Raw genomic sequence first — 17,910 nt, 5'->3', positions numbered from 1 at the left:
ACATTGTATGTGATGCTCTTTCTTCGTTGGTGAGATATTCTTCCTCGTTTTGTCTTTCCTACACATCTGTGTCATGGCATTACCACAAATCAATACTCAGACCAGTCTTGACAAAAGGCTGCCTTTAAATGTTGCATGTTGACCAAACTATAGACAAAAGGCTGCCTTTAGATATTGTACACCAACCAAAATATTAACATGGAAAAGTGGATACTGGTGAATTGTCATTATCATTGAAAACCAGAGTAGGGCAAATGCTTTCCAATGTCTTTAAGAGATAACACTTGTTTTAGTTCGTAGTGTGTGACATGGATTATGATTAGTATTTAAAGAAGAAGAAAGAAGAAGAGTGTTTATAGGAGGGCAGTACTTTTAAAAGGAAATTGCAATGTTGTTTATGTTGTGCAACTTTGACCTTTTACACTGAATAGATGTGTGGAAGCACATTCAATCAATGATTCAGCATTAGATGATATACATTATGTGCAAACCAGTCAAGACCTAGTAATGTACATGTAGCAGTGATATTAAAGTAGCATGTAATTTAGTACACTCTCTTTCTGCTGAACTATGTTTGTTTGTTACAGCTGCTGCTATGTGGTGTTAGTGAGCACACCCTACTTACAGTTATATCCAAAGTTTTTCATGTGTCATGGAAGGAACAAGGTCCTAATGTCGTCTACCTCAAAGAACTCGCCACTGAATTCGCAGAGGATCCAAGCAAAGGTATGATCATATCTCTAATACACTACCCCTTTCATGCCTGAGGAAATTTCATGGGAGATTTCCTGGAAACTCGTGGGTGATGTTGTAGCTTGAAAGACATTGTGGGTAAACTCTCGGGTGAAAACCAAAGGTCAGCATACCAACAACATCTTTCAGGTTGTTTTGCGGTTATGCCATAACATGTACTTGCACTGCAGATGAGCAGGCAAGAGAAATTCAACAGGGAGCTCATTCGCTAGTATGACAGAAATTTCTTGTGAGTGTTCCCAGTTTGATTCCCATCGCATCTCCCAGGTGATGACCCGAGTGATAAGCTAAAGGGTGTACTGTATAGGCTGTTATTTTTGCGTACAGATATTTTCGTGAATGAGAAAGTCACGGCTGTTTTCGTGAGATGTTGTTTTCGCGATTTGACACCAAGACTATTGTAAAGTGAACTATCGCCGTAGCATATGACATTTTTGCGTGTTGTTAAATTCATGGCCCAACCGTGATTTGTGAAATATGTGAAAATGTAAACCTCACAAAAGTAACAGCGTATGCAGTAGTGTTAACTCTGTAAAGAAAGTTGTTTCGAGTGATGAAATTGAACAAGGGATACGACCTAGTGTGACTCCAGAAAGATTGAGAATATACTGACCAGTAGGAGGTTTATAGTAAGTTAACTTTATTGTGCTTATAAGAGTAGCTGCTGTAGTTACTAAAGGCATTAAGTTTGTGGTACTTTTCACTTGTAAGGTACTGTACCTTCAATCTAAACTGGTATTTCTGCATAGCATGTCTTAAAATAGATTTCATTTCATAAGTACCAACAGTCATAGAATTCTGTTTAAGGGCAGATTAATGACTGAAGGAACCACAAAGACTGAAAGATTAAGATTTACTCTTTCTTCTTTTGCCGTATTTCATAGGACTGATTGTTTCTGTTTGTGAATTCATTCATGACTGCATTTTGTACAGGGAACTGTACATACTGTTATTTTGTCCTTTCCCCACCATCAAGTTATTGTATGTGTCATCTCTTACAATATCTCTTTGTCTGTTGCCATAGTGTTTGGGAGTATGGAGGACCTGGTGTGCCTGATTCTCATGGAAATTTTATCACTGCATGCATCAAGTGGCAACCCATACTCCAATCTCTCTGGGTCTCAGCAACAAGGCACGTCAAGCGGTGCAAGGTAACAGTCAACGCCCTTTCCCTGTTTCGTAGTGTGGTTACATTCTGTAAGAATGAGAATCATAGGACATCAGACAATAAAAAAAGGGAATTGCAGACAGGTGGTCTTTACACATAGGTCCAGCTTCATATAATGTCATAAGAAGGCAATAGGCTTATGATGTTGTGGTCTTTCTACCCAGATGGTCCCTGTTTGCAGGTTGGCTGTTAAATGTTAAATTGAATGCTTCCTTGTCACTGCATTTGGCTTAATGCACTGTGTAACACACTAGATTAATTTCCTCTCTACCCAAGTTTACCAGTGATGCATAATATACATGCTTACTCAGATGTAGCAATAGTCCCACAGGAAGGTCATTGCGTTATTTTGGGGATTAAAGAGATTGCATAACGGCTATTCACTGAAGCTGAGTTTAGGGATAGTCTGTGTTGAAGAAAGCTGTCAAGTGGATGGAAGGATTAACGAACAAAGCCAAGGGAAGAGTAATTTGAAGTCAGTACCTAAAGGACAAGCCGATGTTTGGTACGACCGATAATCTCACAGTTCCCTCTCTCCTTGCACAGCCCTGCCACGGTAGCGGCACCAGCAGCCAGCTCACAGCAGTCTAACAGCCAGCTGGAATCCGAGATGCTGGCCTACGTCGTGCAGTGCTTTCAACGAGTCACTGCTGAGGAGAGGTCATCGTCCGAGGTGTGTTCACATTTGTGTTTACAAAAACCAACATAAAGTCGCCAGACATGGATCTTTTTTTAGCTAAGAGCAGATTCGGAAAGAGTAAACTTTAAGCTTTGATATGATGTTTAACTGTCAAATAGACTCTCCTTGTCTATCTAGCTATTCTATTAAAAGAAAACACACAAACTGGAAAAGTGGGTACTGAGAAAAGAGGCTTTGAAGTACAGGGTCTGACCAAGTTCTTTATAATCTTACTGAGCCATACTCTGTGCAGTGAATGCTATGCAAGGATCATCTATCTACATGATAAAGTACATTTGGGAATCCATGATCTGCATGCAGGGGCGGATTGTGGGATCAATATCTAAATGACTCACATCTTTTGCAGCGCACGTAGTAGCTGGCTAGCTAGCTAGCATCACGTAAAAGCGGTGCTGGTGCGAAGCACATAAATCTGTGTTGCAATGGCGTGTGTGGTATGATGATAGGTGCATGATCAATGCAGTTCAGCTCAGTAGACAAAATAGCTGCTTCAAATAATGGAGGAAATTTGTAAACTACAGCAGAGGTTTAGGGATCATTTCAGGAGGTTTAGGTATCATTCAGGAAACTAAACCGATTTGATGATGATCTGGATAACGAAACCCTTTTTAGGCCTACCAGTCCTAGGTCTACCAGTCCTACGTAGACCACCTTCTCTTGAAGTTTTACAGCTACATGCTGGAGCTTGGAGACATGGTGAATTGCGTGTACGATGTTAACTACAGAGGCCTGTTACATTCATACACAGCCCTGTCGCCTGCTTCATGCGCTGCGTTGGCACGGCCGAGAACTAATGTTCCACGTTTCCAAGAAAGACCCTTGTTCTCAATTCATTCCTCTACTCATGTTTCTTTAAATAGTAAAATGCTTGTGGGGGGATATACAAATACAATATAAACAAATACAATCTTCTATTTTCTTTAAGGTCACAGATGAAACTGTGTGCCCTCAGTGATTTTTCAACAGTACCATGCCCCTTGTCTTCGTCTCAGGGCATAGGACTGTAGAAAGTTCCATTCAACTTGTTTAAATGGACACAGAGAAATGTGGATCGCTAAAAAAAAGCGTGTCATGAGTCCGTTTCTTCAAAGTTCAGCACTTGGCTGCTCTTGGAACTGTGAACACAATGGACAAAACTTGGAGTGAAGGGATTCCTGTCATGCTCTACAAGATCCTCATTTCTCTTTGACCACTGAAGCAAATCAGACAATGTTTTCTGTAAGATGTAGGTAATAGATAACATTTTTGTCCCCGCCGAACGAGTTCGAGCAGGGGACTATGAAACGGGCTCCGTACGTGTGTGTGTCCGTGTGTCCGTCCGTCTGTCCGTCCGTGTGTCCGTGTGTCCGTGTGTGCGTCCGTGTGTGATCAAAATCTTCAATTTGCTACTTCTCTGTCATTTATGAGCCAATTTTGATTCTGTTTGCTTTATATGATAGCACTACATGGGAGCTTTGAAACTTCTACACAGAATTTCAGTCGTGACCTTTGACCTTGACCTTTGACCTATATTGTACATTTTGCTACAAAATGCTACTCCTTCGCCATTTCTAACCCGATTTCGATTCCGTTTGCTTTATGTGATGGCACTAGGTGAGGGCTTCAAAACTTCTACACAGAATTTTGACCTTTGACTTCTTTGACCTTTGACCTTGATTTTTTGACCTATATTGTACATTTTGCTACAAAATGCTACTCCTTCGCCATTTCTAACCCGATTTCGATTCCGTTTGCTTTATGTGATGGCACTAGGTGAGGGCTTCAAAACTTCTACACAGAATTTTGACCTTTGACTTCTTTGACCTTTGACCTTGATTTTTGACCTATATTGTACATTTTGCTACAAAATGCTACTCCTTCGCCATTTCTAACCCGATTTCGATTCCGTTTGCTTTATGTGATGGCACTAGGTGAGGGCTTCAAAACTTCTACACAGAATTTTGACCTTTGACTTCTTTGACCTTTGACCTTGATTTTTGACCTATATTGTACATTTTGCTACGAAATGCTACTCCTTCGCCATTTTTAACCCGATTTCGATTCCGTTTGCTTTATATGATGGCACTAGTTGAGGGCTTCAAAACTTCTACACAGAATTTTGACCTTTGACTTCTTTGACCTTTGACCTTGATTTTTGACCTATATTGTGCATTTTGCTACAGAATGCTACTCCTTCGCCATTTCTGACCCGATTTCGATTCTGTTTGCTTTATGTGATAGCACTAGGTGAGGGCTTCAAAACTTCTACACAGAATTTTGACCTTTGTCTTCTTTGACCTTTGACCTTGATTTTTGACCTATATTGTACATTGGCTACAAAATGCTACTCCTTCGCCATTTCTAACCCAATTTCGATTCCATTTGCTTTATGTGATGGCACTAGGTGAGGGCTTCAAAACTTCTACACAGAATTTTGACCTTTGACTTCTTTGACCTTTGACCTTGATTTTTTACCTATATTGCACATTTTGTTACAAAATGCTACTTCCGGCGGGGACATATGTTACGCACCGCGTAATTTCTACTTTTCCTTGTTTATTCCTTGAAATGGCATTTAGATTGATTCTCTATTTTTAAAGTTATTGTTGCAAAAGGTCTGATTATAATTTTGTTGGGGGACTTTTGGTATCTGTGTTGCGTTTCAGATGTACCGCCAGCATCCGGCCCTACGGGAACTCCTTCAGGCGGCGCGTCACCAGTGTGTCTGCCATGCTGCTCTCATCTTAGAGGGTCTCTTTACACGACCCAGGTGAGTATCCCCAGCAGTGTTGGCCACTTTGCCGCAAAGCCGTGGCCAAGTCTAGTGTAAGCGCTGAATTTTCCAGGTGATTTTGTTTTCTTAAATTTCGCAAATAGACTTCCAGTTGTGAAAATGACAGTGCTCAAACATAATATTAACAAAATGAAAACAGAGATTTGCCCCACACATGACACTTGCCATGGCAAGTTTAGTAATACTCTGGCATACTCAGTATTACATGTATGTGCATGCTACTAATGTTTCTGCTTTCACTCAATCCACACTGCTCTTTGGGTTTCGGTTTCCTTTAATGTTGGCAGCCTTGAGTGTGTTGTATTTCCAGATCATATCTTGCAAGTATTCTACCAGAGGCACTTACTAATGATTAGAGGTCATTTCATTTCGTATTCATGGACCCTCTATTTGAAGATTGCAAGATGCTACTCATTCTCCACACAGCGCGCTACTCACTAGCTGGCAGGGCAAAGACAAATCATTATCCGCGTTGTTGCATCGCATTAATTGCATTTAACTGGTTCTATGCCTACACACTGGTTACATTGGTCAAGAACAAAAAACACTTAAATGTGTTCAGGTGGGATTGTGCAATATTGATTGTGTCCACATACCTTTTTTTTTTTGTATGGCTTTCATCACCTGTAAATGCACAAAAATATCCTTTCCGTAAGACTTCATATGTGACCCTGCACCTCAAAACAAACAAAAAGTCGCCAGACATGAATTTTTAGTTAAGACCATATTCTGAAAGAGCAGACTTTAAGCTTTAAAATGATGTATAACTCAAATCATATGGACTCTCCTAACCTATCTAAATATTGGAAAGAAAGCACAAACTCAGGAAAAGTGTGAACTGAGAAAAGAGGCTCTGAAGTACTAGTACAGTGTCTATTCAAACGCTTAATCTTTACCAAACCGTGCTGGCTGTGCGATGAATGGGACAAAAAACAGGAAGTAAACCACTGGAGTAACAACAATGAAGGGATTATCAGATTAAACTGAAATTAAGCTGCCTCATTAACACATTCTGTCCATAATTAATGCCAACTTTCAATGCAGTAGCACTATCCTTTCAAAAGTCATTAGAGTTGAAAGTGAAGAGTGTGGACAAGGTTTTTCAGAAATGAAAAAGGAATTCTAAAGACACACCTAATCACACTATTCTACCAAAAATGGTCGAGATAAACTACTAAAAAAACACACTTTCCTGCCCGTTTTATGATACCAAATTTTAGCATAATGTAAAAGAAGACCTGCTCTTTCAGATAATATGAAAAAGTCCAGTTCGGCTAGGTTGACCCATTTCACTTATTTTCAGTCCTCACGCAAAATCAGTGTGTGCGACTTTATGTTCGTTTTGAGGTGCACGGTCACATATATGAAAAGTCAGATGCTGCAGCGCTTCTTGTTGCACCAAAGTAGTACATTGTAAATGCATTGTCTGAGTGCATGGGCAATATTGACCATATCAATTTTCTGTGTTTCTTTTTAAAGTGAGTATAGCATCTACCCAAATTCTTGCTTGCAAATTTTCAAGAGTTGATGGCAAGTGATATTTTAAAAACATTCATGAATCGATTTTAGATTTAAAACTGCAATGCAGAATGATAGTGGAAAAATTGGAAATGTTCCCTGACGTTCTGTCATTTTCTATGAAACATTTGGGATATGTTCCCTTTTCTGGCAGTGTGGTTGAGTCTGCCCCGTAACTCAAGTCACCTCAAATCTTTTTTCCAATTCAAATTCAAATGGGTATATTAGGAATTTTCTACATCGAATATATATTACAAATGAAATACAGTTATATCTTTTTGTTTACAAGACAATGGAACATACAGTGTGTACATCCGAATCTAAAACCGAGATATACGTGTACAGATCAAAGAAATGAATAAGAGAACACGTCAATTGGGAACCACCCGGGATAAAGTGAATCAAATGATATGACTGAATTATGGCACATGTATTGGGAGTGTGAATGCAGAAGACTGTCGTCAAATATAAGGCTTATAGCTTGAAGATACAACAGCCTTGATTGGTCTTCTTTTCACAGCAATCAAACGGATCCCTCAGCCCTTCTTCCCATGATCAGAGAACTCAGCTTACCCCCAAGCTTCCTCCAGGATCTGGTCATCCAGAGTCGCCACAACCCAGCTGGTTTCAAAGCTGTGAGTAGCCAAACAGTTTTGATCAAATCCTAGTACAGTGCTGTATACGGCATACATTTCACGAGGTTTTCATTGTCACAAATTTGTGAGTCAAGTGCTATTCACAAATTAAACAACACCAAAAATTATTAACTCTGATCTCAACATGAATGCGACGGTGCACTTTCATTTTTCTCTTCATTACCATGCTCCATGATCACGAATTTGTCCACTCTTGAATTTGTCCGGAAATCCTGACTCGCAAAAAATCACTCACTAAAAAGATATGGCATACACAGTAGCCTCTGCATAATCAGGTACCTCTTTATTGAGTATCCCACATGATTGCCAAACATTATTATTACCTCCGCCAAGGGAGGAGGTTATGTTTTCATTACCGTTGGTTTGTTTGTTTGTTTGTTTGTTCGTCCCTGTGCAAAATAACTCAAAAAGTAGTTCACGGATTGGAATGAAACTTGCAGGAAAGGTTTAGAATGACACAAGTAACAAACGATTAACTTTTGGTAGTGATTCCAGAATTTTGGGGGAATTTATGAAGGATTTTTGATATTTTGGCAGGTAGGGTCAATGAACTTGGGAACTCAGGCTGCGCGTTTTTGAGGTTTGCATGCGCGCACTAAAGTGCATGCTCTAGTTTCTGCTAGGGCAAGGTGCGCCGTGCAGCTGAGGGTTTATGACGTAACAAAGGCTTCATATTGGGAAATCGGGCAACTTTCAGCACACAATGCTATATAAGTACATATGGGTTGAAATCACTGATATCTCTATGGAAGAACAAAATCAGTGGTGGAAATGAGCTGCATGCTTGGCGGAGGTATGCGCTTTCAGAGTGCTTTTCTAGTTATTATTATTATTATTAGTCGTAGTAGTAGTGGTAGTAGTAGTGGTATTGTTGTTGTTATTTAATACTACCATTATTGTTGTCATGAATATTTTTGAATGTTTCCCCTCCTAATCCAGATATTTCTCCCAGTGATCATGGGTCTAGTGCAAAGCCTCCAACGATGCTCCCTATCAACGGATGACTTCAGGACTCCACTGGTGGTGAGAGATTAGTGATACAAATATTCATAGAAGTGGTGGCAGTGGTATTAAAAGGTAGTAATAAATGTATTAATGATGGCAGGACTAATAGGGATGGCAGCACTTTAATTTCAGTAATAGTAAAATGTATAGTAGTAATAGTAGTAGTAGTAGTAGTAGTAGTAGTAGTAGTAGTAGTAGTAGTAGTAGTAGAAGTAGTAGTAATAGTAGTAGTAGTAGTTGTAGTAGTAGTAGTAGGGCTTATACTAGTAATGATGTAAAGAATACTAATAACAGTAAACATAGTTATTCAAGTGTAATAATGATAGCAACAGTGTAACTTTTTAGGAATTACACATTTATCTCATTGTCATTATTACTATTTTCATTCTGTTTATTATTAGTATTTGGTGTAGAAGTACTGGCAATAGCAATATTAACAGTAGTGGGTACAAACTGTTGCAGTAGAAGTGGTAGTATTTGCAGCAGTAGTAAAATTCATAGAAGTAGCAGTGAGTGATGTAGTTGCATTTTTAGCTCACCTGAGCCAAAGGCTCAAGTGAGCTATTGCGATCGCCCTTCGTCCGGCGTCCGTCGTGCGTCGTCCGTCGTCCGTCGTCCGTCGTGCGTCGTGCGTAAACTTTTTGCATTTTCATCTTCTTCTTGAAAACCCCAAGACCGATTTTCATCAAACTTGGCAGGTAGCATCCCTAGGGGGTTAGGAACTAAATTTGTTAAAATGGGCACCATGCCCCACCCAGGGGGCCCCCAGAGGGGCCCAAACCCCCCAAAATTAAGGAATCTGTAAAAATCTTCTTCTCTAGAACCAGATGTGATAGAGCTAAGTTAATACTATGAGTTAGTACATTGATGACTGTAGTTTCAAGTTTGTTCATGGCAGAATCAGGGGTGCTCCCCTTGGGACCCAGGGGAGGGGGGTGGGGAGGGGTTCTAATGGGGCCTTAATTGTACATTTTCATCTTCTTCTTTAGAACCCCATAACCCATTTTCACCAAACTTGGCGGGTAGCATCCCTAGGGGGTTAGGAACTCAATTTGTTAAAATGGGCACCATGCCCCACCCAGGGGGCCCCCAGGGGGCCCAAACGCCCCAAAATTAAGGAATCTGTAAAAATCTTCTTCTCTAGAACCTGAAGTGATAGAGCAAAGTTAATACTATGAGTTTGTACATTGATGACTGTAGTTTCAAGTTTGTTCATGGCAGAATCAGGGGTGCCCCCCTTGGGGCCCAGGGGAGAGGGATGAGGAGGGGTCCTAATGGGGCCTAATTGTACATTTTTATCTTCTTCTTGAGAACCCCATAACCCATTTTCACCAAACTTGGCAGGTAGCATTCCTATGGGGTTAGGATCTCAATTTGTTAAAATGGGCACCATGCCCCACCCAGGGGGCCCCCGGGGGGGGGGGGGGGGGGGGCCCAAACCCCCAAAATGAAGGAATCTTTAAAAATCTTCTCTAGAATCAGAAGTGATAGAGCTAAGATAATACTATGAGTGAGTACATTGATGACTGTAGTTTCAAGTTTATTCATATAGGAGATCCAGGGGTGCCCCTCTTGGGGGTGGGGGGGGGGGGGGAGGGTTGGTTGGGAAGGTCCAAATGGGGGCCTGAATTGTACATTTTCATCTTCTTCCTGAAAACCTCATGATGTATTTTCGTCAAACTTGGCAGGTAGCATCCCTAGGGGGTCAGGATCTCAATTTATAAAAATGGGCACCATGCCCCACCCAGAGGGCCCCAGGGGGACCCAATCCCCCCAAATTAAGGAATCTTAAAAAATTTTGGCCCTTAATGTACATTTTCATCTTCTACTTGAGAATGCCTGGTCAAATTGTGGTAGAGCTGTGAATAATTTAGATCAGTGACTGCGTGAAAGGTGAACTTGCGATACTCAGGTGAGCGCTAGACCCGCGGGTCTCTTGTTGATAGTAGTACTACTTTTGCTACTAGTGGTGATAAGAGAAATTAGTAGTAATGGTAATAATCACATTAATTTTAATAAAAATATAACTTACATAAGTCAAATCAACATTGTAGGAATAGCTGTAGTAGTTCCCAGTACTAATAGCAGCAATAGCAGAAACTAGTAAATGGTGCATTAGGAATTGTAGTAACAGTTGGTATGTTACACTCATTGTGGGTTTACCTTATCACAAGAGAGAATAGGAATGATTTTGGTTGTCTTTGTACTGCAAGAAGTGTGCAGTTTGAGATTAGAATGCCCGTAAGTTTAGTTATATCATTAGTGATTGTATTATTTTGAGTTAAACCGGTAATGGAAATGGTAATACTAGTATATGTCAGCAAGTATTTTCAATTTTTTTTTTTTTTTACTCATGAAGCTGTAGCTGATAATATCAACAATGCTCATATAACCACAGGTCAAAATACCAATAGGTTTATCTGTTTCACATTCTGGTAACCTGCAGATTTCCAGATTCATTAAGATTATGTGATTTCTCTTTTACATCTTGTCCTGGCAGATTTTGAGTGAGCTCTGTAGGATTAAGGATGGCTCATCAAGACCTATATGCAATCTGGTAAGTGTCCTTTCAGGTCTTAAGTCTTCAGATGCACTTTTGAATAGGAACAAAAAAAGTACTTGAATTGATGTTATTTCGTCAAAATTGGATGTTCCAACCTATATACACGTATGACAGAAAATCAAATTATGCATACTGTAATAGTGGAAATTTAAGGATTTTTTTTTTTTTTTCAGCATTTCTTGAGACAAACTAGTGCGAAATATGGCACATGAATTTCTTTGCACATTACATGTAACACTGCTGTCTAGTTTTGATTCTGTGGAACTAAAGATTATTTGTACAAAAAATTCCTCTTTTACAGTACTTATTAGGGTATATGCTGTGCATGATTACTTCACAGTAACAATGCTCCTGCTGACTGATTTTAGATGTTTTCTCAGACCTGTCGTGTGCACTTTAAAGTGTATCTGTACACAGCAATTTACTTTTCTGACATTGTAGGTTATTGTACTTGTAATATCCCTATGAAATATAAGAGTGCAACGTTACTTTACATACAGAGATATGGCAATATATAAAGAGACATCTCAAGCAATCTCTAAAATGCCAAAAATTGCATGCCCCTTGATCTAAGAGTAGTCGTCTGGCGTTATCGACTGCATTCGATTGCGCAGTTCGATAATATTCTCTATCTCATTGCTGCCCCTACCCACCCCCAGCTTTCCAAGTCCCCTCTGTGGCTACCAGAGCAAGTCAGCAGTGCAGCGGGCCGGGAACTGGAACAACTCTCACTCCTGGGGGCTTGCCTCAGACTATCAGTCTTTGCTGAAGATGATGTGAGTATTACATGTTTTATGTATCAAAATCGATTATCTCTCTGCGAAAATCAAGAGCAAATTCATCTCACCTGTGCAGATGGTACTTTAAAGGGACTGTAGTACTGGTTGAGGTGGGGATTCAGGTTTATAACATTCCTAAGTGTGCTAATGAGAAACCTCTTATGGAATATGAAAGAGTGTGTAATTTTAAGAAGGATTCAACATTAATTTGATGAAAATTGGTTTCCATATGGCTGAGATATCCCAAAAAGTGATAATGATAAAAGGCGACAGGCCACGCCTTTTATTAGGATCTCTTTGTTTCACCTTGTTTTTGGATATCTCAGCCATTTTAAAACCAATTTTCATTAAATAAACTTTTGATACTCCTTAGAATCGCATGCTCTTTGACATCTCATAGAGTGGTTTTCTGAATATCTCGTACAACATTAAAAGCTAAATCCTCACCTCAACCAGAGCTGTACACTTAATAGATCTTTACTACATTTCAACTGAGATTTGAAGCCAATGACAGTGAGGGATTTTCCCTGGACTTTTTTTTTTTTGGTTGTCAAGAATAGAGTTATGTGCACTTCATGTTGTTGCCTTGTGTAGTCATGTGTATATATGCTATAATTCTTGTAGTTGTTTTTGTTTTGTTTTGCTTAATCAGCAATGGAAAAAAAAAGATAACATGAGGAATATTGGGGTTTAAATAGAGAGCATCAGTTCTCCAAGTAAATATTGATGATTTTAGTGTACAAGTTATAAAAGACAATATTTGCTTGAGTATTGCAGTTTTGGAATATATCTCGCACCGCTTGCTTGATTTCAATTTGTAATATTTCATGACAGTTTGATATATAATATTTGATTAGATAGTTTCTGAAGACTTCAAGCCGCCTGACAGTTGAGGACAAAACCCATCTGTGAAAAAAAAAAAATATATATATATATTTGATGAAATTAGTTGTACCATGCCTGTTTCAGAAGCTTGAGATGAAGTGCAGTTTTGTATTCTAACCAATGTTCAATGCATTGTCTGCATTTACTTTTCCTCTCTTGGGAAGTTGCACTTCTAATTATATGCTTGTAAACAGCCAACAACTATAAAAGATAGAATAAGAACCCCCCCCCCCCAAAAAAAAAAAAAAAAGGAGACCAACACTCACTTCAATGTGGTATTTCATGATAGATGAATGGCATTCTTTTAAAAAAAAAATGTCAGGACATGTAGCGATATTGATCAGAGAAGAATTTTATCCACTTGTTTGATCATATTCCTACCTTAGCAAAGAGTTGCTGATAAATACTTTGGCGCGTCAGTAGAAAACCCGAGGCTAGCAATCGAGAATCTCCAGAGAATGCTGGATCAAGTCCAGGTGAGTTTATCACTGATCTGTCTGTCTGTGTGCGTGTCTATTGTCTGTCTTTTTCTCACTTTGTCTCTAGGCATGTTAACCCTGTAATTGCTAGAGTTGTACTTTCCTGTAGAGTTACATGTATACACAGTGCACCCAGATCCTATAGCAGGACTCCACTCTGACCCATTTTTTTCTACTGGTCCAACCTTTTCCTGTCGGATCAGTAGATACAAAGTTTTACTATACATTTTACTAGTGTGAACCTAAAATTTACTGGTCCTGTCTTTTTTTTTCTTTACGATTGGCCCAGACAATGTTATTTTCTTTTCACAGATCATGTTGCACCAATAAAATTGTTGCCATTCTTGAAAAGTTACTGGCCCAGCAGTGATTTTTACCGTCTGGGAATGCGGACCGGTGCCAGTGATAAACGTTTCATAGAGACAAAGAGATAATTATACCCCCGCCAAACGAAATTTGAAGGGGGTATATAGGAATCAGCGGACGGTCGGGCGGTCGGGCGGTCGGTCCGTTGCAAATCTTGCGTGCGAACTACTTCCTCAGTTTTCAACCAATTCCCATAAAACTCGGCACAGATGTGTGCCTTGGGTTGTAGATGTGCAAGACATATTTTTTGACAGTACCCAAAAGTACGTTGCCATGGTAACGGCATATTATGGGCAAAAATGGGTACAAATCTTGCGTCGCGAACTCCTCCCACAGTTTTTGATCAATTTTTATGAAATTAGGTACAGATGTTCATCTGAATATGTTAATGTGCAAGACACATATTTCCGCAGTGGCAAAAAGTGCGTTGCCATGGTAACGGCATGTTATTGGTAAAATATAGGGCAAAATGCTTCATGGCAAAACTGCTTCATCAGTGTTCTTCCAATTCTCATGGAATTCATATTGAATGTTTGTCTTAGGATATAGGTCAGCATGACACATTTCTTGACAGTGACAAAAAGTATGTTGCCATGGTAACAGCTCACATATTATGAGCCAAAATGATGGAAAATTTTGTGTTGCAAACTACTTCCTCAGTTTTTGCCCAATTTCCATGAAACTTGGTACAGATGTGTGCCTTTGGTTGTAGATGTGCAAGATGCATTTTTTGACTGTACCCGAAAGTACGTTGCCATGGTAACGGCATATTAATGGCAGAAGATCAAGGAAAGATCTTGCGGATTTAACTACTTCCTCAGTTTTTTGACCAAAGCTTATGAAATGTGGCACACACCTTGATCTTGGTGGGAAGATGTAGAAGACATATTTTTCGGACGTGTCGGAAGCTGCGTTGCCATGGTAACGGCATATAAATGGCAGAAGATCAAGGAAAGATCTTGCGGATTGAACTACTTCCTCTGTATTCGACTGAAGCTCATGAAATGTGGCACACACATTGGTCTTGGTGGGAAGATGTGCAAGACATATTTTTTGGACGTGTCGGAAGCTGCGTTGCCATGGTAACGGCATATTAATGGCGGAAGATTAAGGAAAGATCTTGTGGATTGAACTACTTCCTCAGTTTTTGACAAAAGCTTATGAAATGTGGCACACACAATAGTCTTGGTGGGAAGATGTGCAAGACATATTTTTCGGACGTGTCGGAAGCTGCGTTGCCATGGTAACGGCATTTAAATGGCAGAAGATCAAGGAAAGATCATTCCTTGGGTAAGACTGTCGTCACGGGGCGGGGGTATTAATCACCTTAAGTGATATTTCTAGTTGTTTCTGTCATTTTTAAAGTTTCTATAGTGTTGGGTAGTTTTATCGTTTAGGAGCTGCCCTGTATGACAGTGTGATGGTGATATGTCTGCCACATATCCTGACTATCTTGCAGATTCCATAGTTGCACAATACTGTCGAACCAGAAATATTCGCAGCATGACATTTGTGCAGATTGGAACCGACAACTTTTGTTATGGCATGAAATCTTCGCTAATTGCCGTGACATTCAATGTATTGTGTAGGCGGGAACTTTTGTGTGCATTTTAATTTCGTGAGCCTTGGCTCCTTGCAAAATTCGCGAAAATTTGTGCACAATCAGGATTCAGAACAGGGGTGACTTCATCTGTATGAACAAAGTGAATTAGGTAAACAATCAAGTCTTCGAATTGTTGGCAAAAAAAAACTTTATATGCATTTTGTGTTTAAACTTTGTTTTAATGGGAAGTCGCCTGCATGTTCTAATAAATAAGAAGTATCATTTAGAAATGCTCATTACTAATGTTTCTAAGGGCTAAGTGTCTCGTAATGAAGAAATGATGATAAATTGTGTTTTTTGTGACCATACTCTTTACAGGCACACCAGCATCATATAATTCACAGTGTGCTGGTGAATAGTGACACACGAGAGGCTATGATGTCATTCCTTGCCAGTGTGCTCTCCAGGAACAACAAGCGTGCCCAAATTCAGGCAAGTCCAGCTCACAGAGACTAGCTCTGTTCTGAACCATGGGGTTTGCTACTCAAAGAATTTAAATTGATTTTGAAAGTTAAAGTGAACAGTCAAAAGAAAATTACCGTTTGAAACAAATTTGTATGCTCTGTTTCTACTAGGATCTTGGAAAGGGCAAAATGTATGTAAGACTTTTCCTCATTGCCCAATGGGAAATGCAACAAAAGCAAAGAGAAAATTCATACGATGTCTGTGGAAATACAAGCACTTTGGATGAATTCAGGAAAATTTGGTGAAAGTTTTACAGACATCTAACAATGGACTAATCTAACAGCAGGAGTAGATGTGTCACAGCTAAAACACAAATCATAAGAGCATTCATTGCTACTGAAGAAGAGGTTAAATTCCATCGAATTGCGCTAATCGTGATATTCTTCAACAGAAAACCAATGTGTTGGCTCAGTGAGTAGAGCGGCTGCCCTCACAATCGGTAGGTCGTGGGTTCAAACCCCGGCCGCGTCATACCAAAAGACGTTAAAAGATGGGAGTTGCTGCTACCTTGTTTGCCGTTCAACAGTTGAAAAGGTTAGAGCAACGTCGATCTGGTGCTGCTCAGTGGCTGCCGGGCCCACGGTCAATTGGGCAAAAAGAATTTCCATTCTTGGACAATAAAATTTGGAGTTTATATCAAAAACAATTATTATTATTATTATTATAAAAGGTGACACACAATGCTACTATAGAAGCCATCACTAGAAAGGCATATTAAAGATTTTATAATGCAAGGGCCATCACATTTTTGAGTTTGAAAGCCTATCTTACAATGGTGAATGTAAATGAACAGCAAACCACCTGGCACGGCAGTGTGGCCCAATGCATGACTCACAGTAGCAAGGCCAAGCGAATGCTGACATTGACTTTTGCCAAAGTGTTTGGGGCGGGCAAGTGCATGGGAGACATGGAATTTTACCTTCTATTTGAAAGATTATTATTCTTGTAGATATTTTTAAAGCAGATCTTTCAAATGACACAGAAAAGCAAATGGAATATGATTCAGATGTAACAAAATAACTTTAATATGCCATTGTTGACTAACAGTGATTACAGTGTATATTGAATCAAGGAGTCAAATACAACAACATTTTGAGATTCAGTGAGTGGATAGGCATTGAATTGAATTGAAGTGACTCAGAGCCAATTAATTGGTTTAGGGGAACCTTGTTGTAATGAACTGCAAAGGACCTCTGAAATTTTCTCGCTAGATCAGGTATCTGGCAATAGCCGACTTGGTTATAATGAGGTTAGCTCAGTCGGTAGCGCATCTGCCTTACGATCTAAATGACTCTGGTTCGATTCCCGGGTCCCAATGAGAACTGTTGTGTGTAATCATACTGTCCCCTCCAGTAAGACGTAAAACATTCTGTCCCACGGATAGGACATAAATGGTGGCCCCGTGTGTGAATGAGTCACAACTCATGCACGTAAAATATCCGGCTTCATTTATTCATCGCAAGGAGCAGGGTGTTTAACCCGACGGAGTAGTCCCACTTTACATCCAACTGGACCCCATGGAAGACCAGCTATTGCAACTGAATTCTATGGGCTATACAGCCAACTTCTCAGATGGAGATAAACCAACCAAACAAACAAAAACAAACAGGGCCCTGTTTCATAAAGCTGTTTGTAAAAGTTACAAACAGCTTACGAGTGACTGATAATCAGTTCTGATGTGCTATACTTATCAGAATTTCAATAATTCAACACAAGAACTGATCACCAGTGGCTCGTAAGTTGTTCGTAACTTTACGAACAGCTTTATGAAACTTTACGAACAACTTAAGAATGACTGGTGATCAGTTCTTGTGCTGAGTCATGGAAATTTTGATAAGTATAGCACATCAGAACTAATCACAAGTCGTTCTTAAGTTGTTCGTAACTTTACAAACAGCTTTATGAAGCAGAGCCCTCTGGTTTCATGGAAATTTGCATTGAATGTTAGAGGGACCACTGTATCATCTTGCCTCCCCGACCCTCCTTCTGCCCAACAGGTTGACGAGAGTCAGGTGGCCGGGGACGGCTTCATGCTCAACCTGCTGGTGGTCTTCCACCGCCTCAGCCAGAAGATCCAGCTGGCCAAGGTGGACGTCCTGTACCCACACCACTCCAAGGCCAGGGTGGACGTCTCGCAGGAGACCCGCATGAACATGACGGAGCACGAGGCCCAGGAGTGGCTGAAAAGTCTCAGTAA

General features: G+C 39.9%; 1 protein-coding gene across 1 annotated transcript in view; it reads left to right on the top strand.

The window, feature by feature from the left end:
- LOC139726994 (ubiquitin conjugation factor E4 B-like) overlaps window positions 1-17,910 on the top strand; it is a 46,887-nt gene that overhangs the window by 8,289 nt on the left and 20,688 nt on the right. Inside the window, 11 exon segments of the mRNA XM_071637978.1 lie at window positions 588-726; window positions 1,778-1,904; window positions 2,468-2,594; window positions 5,267-5,370; window positions 7,433-7,547; window positions 8,508-8,591; window positions 11,074-11,130; window positions 11,796-11,912; window positions 13,187-13,276; window positions 15,567-15,680; window positions 17,711-17,906. Coding sequence (XP_071494079.1) covers window positions 588-726; window positions 1,778-1,904; window positions 2,468-2,594; window positions 5,267-5,370; window positions 7,433-7,547; window positions 8,508-8,591; window positions 11,074-11,130; window positions 11,796-11,912; window positions 13,187-13,276; window positions 15,567-15,680; window positions 17,711-17,906 — 1,270 coding nt within the window.

The sequence above is a fragment of the Diadema antillarum genome, unplaced genomic scaffold (genome assembly GCF_040938485.1).
Source record: "Diadema antillarum isolate AM-2024a unplaced genomic scaffold, OU_Dant_1.0 seq00000108_RagTag, whole genome shotgun sequence".
In the NCBI taxonomy this organism is placed as follows: Eukaryota; Metazoa; Echinodermata; class Echinoidea; order Diadematoida; family Diadematidae; genus Diadema; species Diadema antillarum.
The sequence above is the reverse complement of the archived record's forward strand: the minus strand, read 5'-3'. Positions and strand labels throughout refer to the sequence as shown.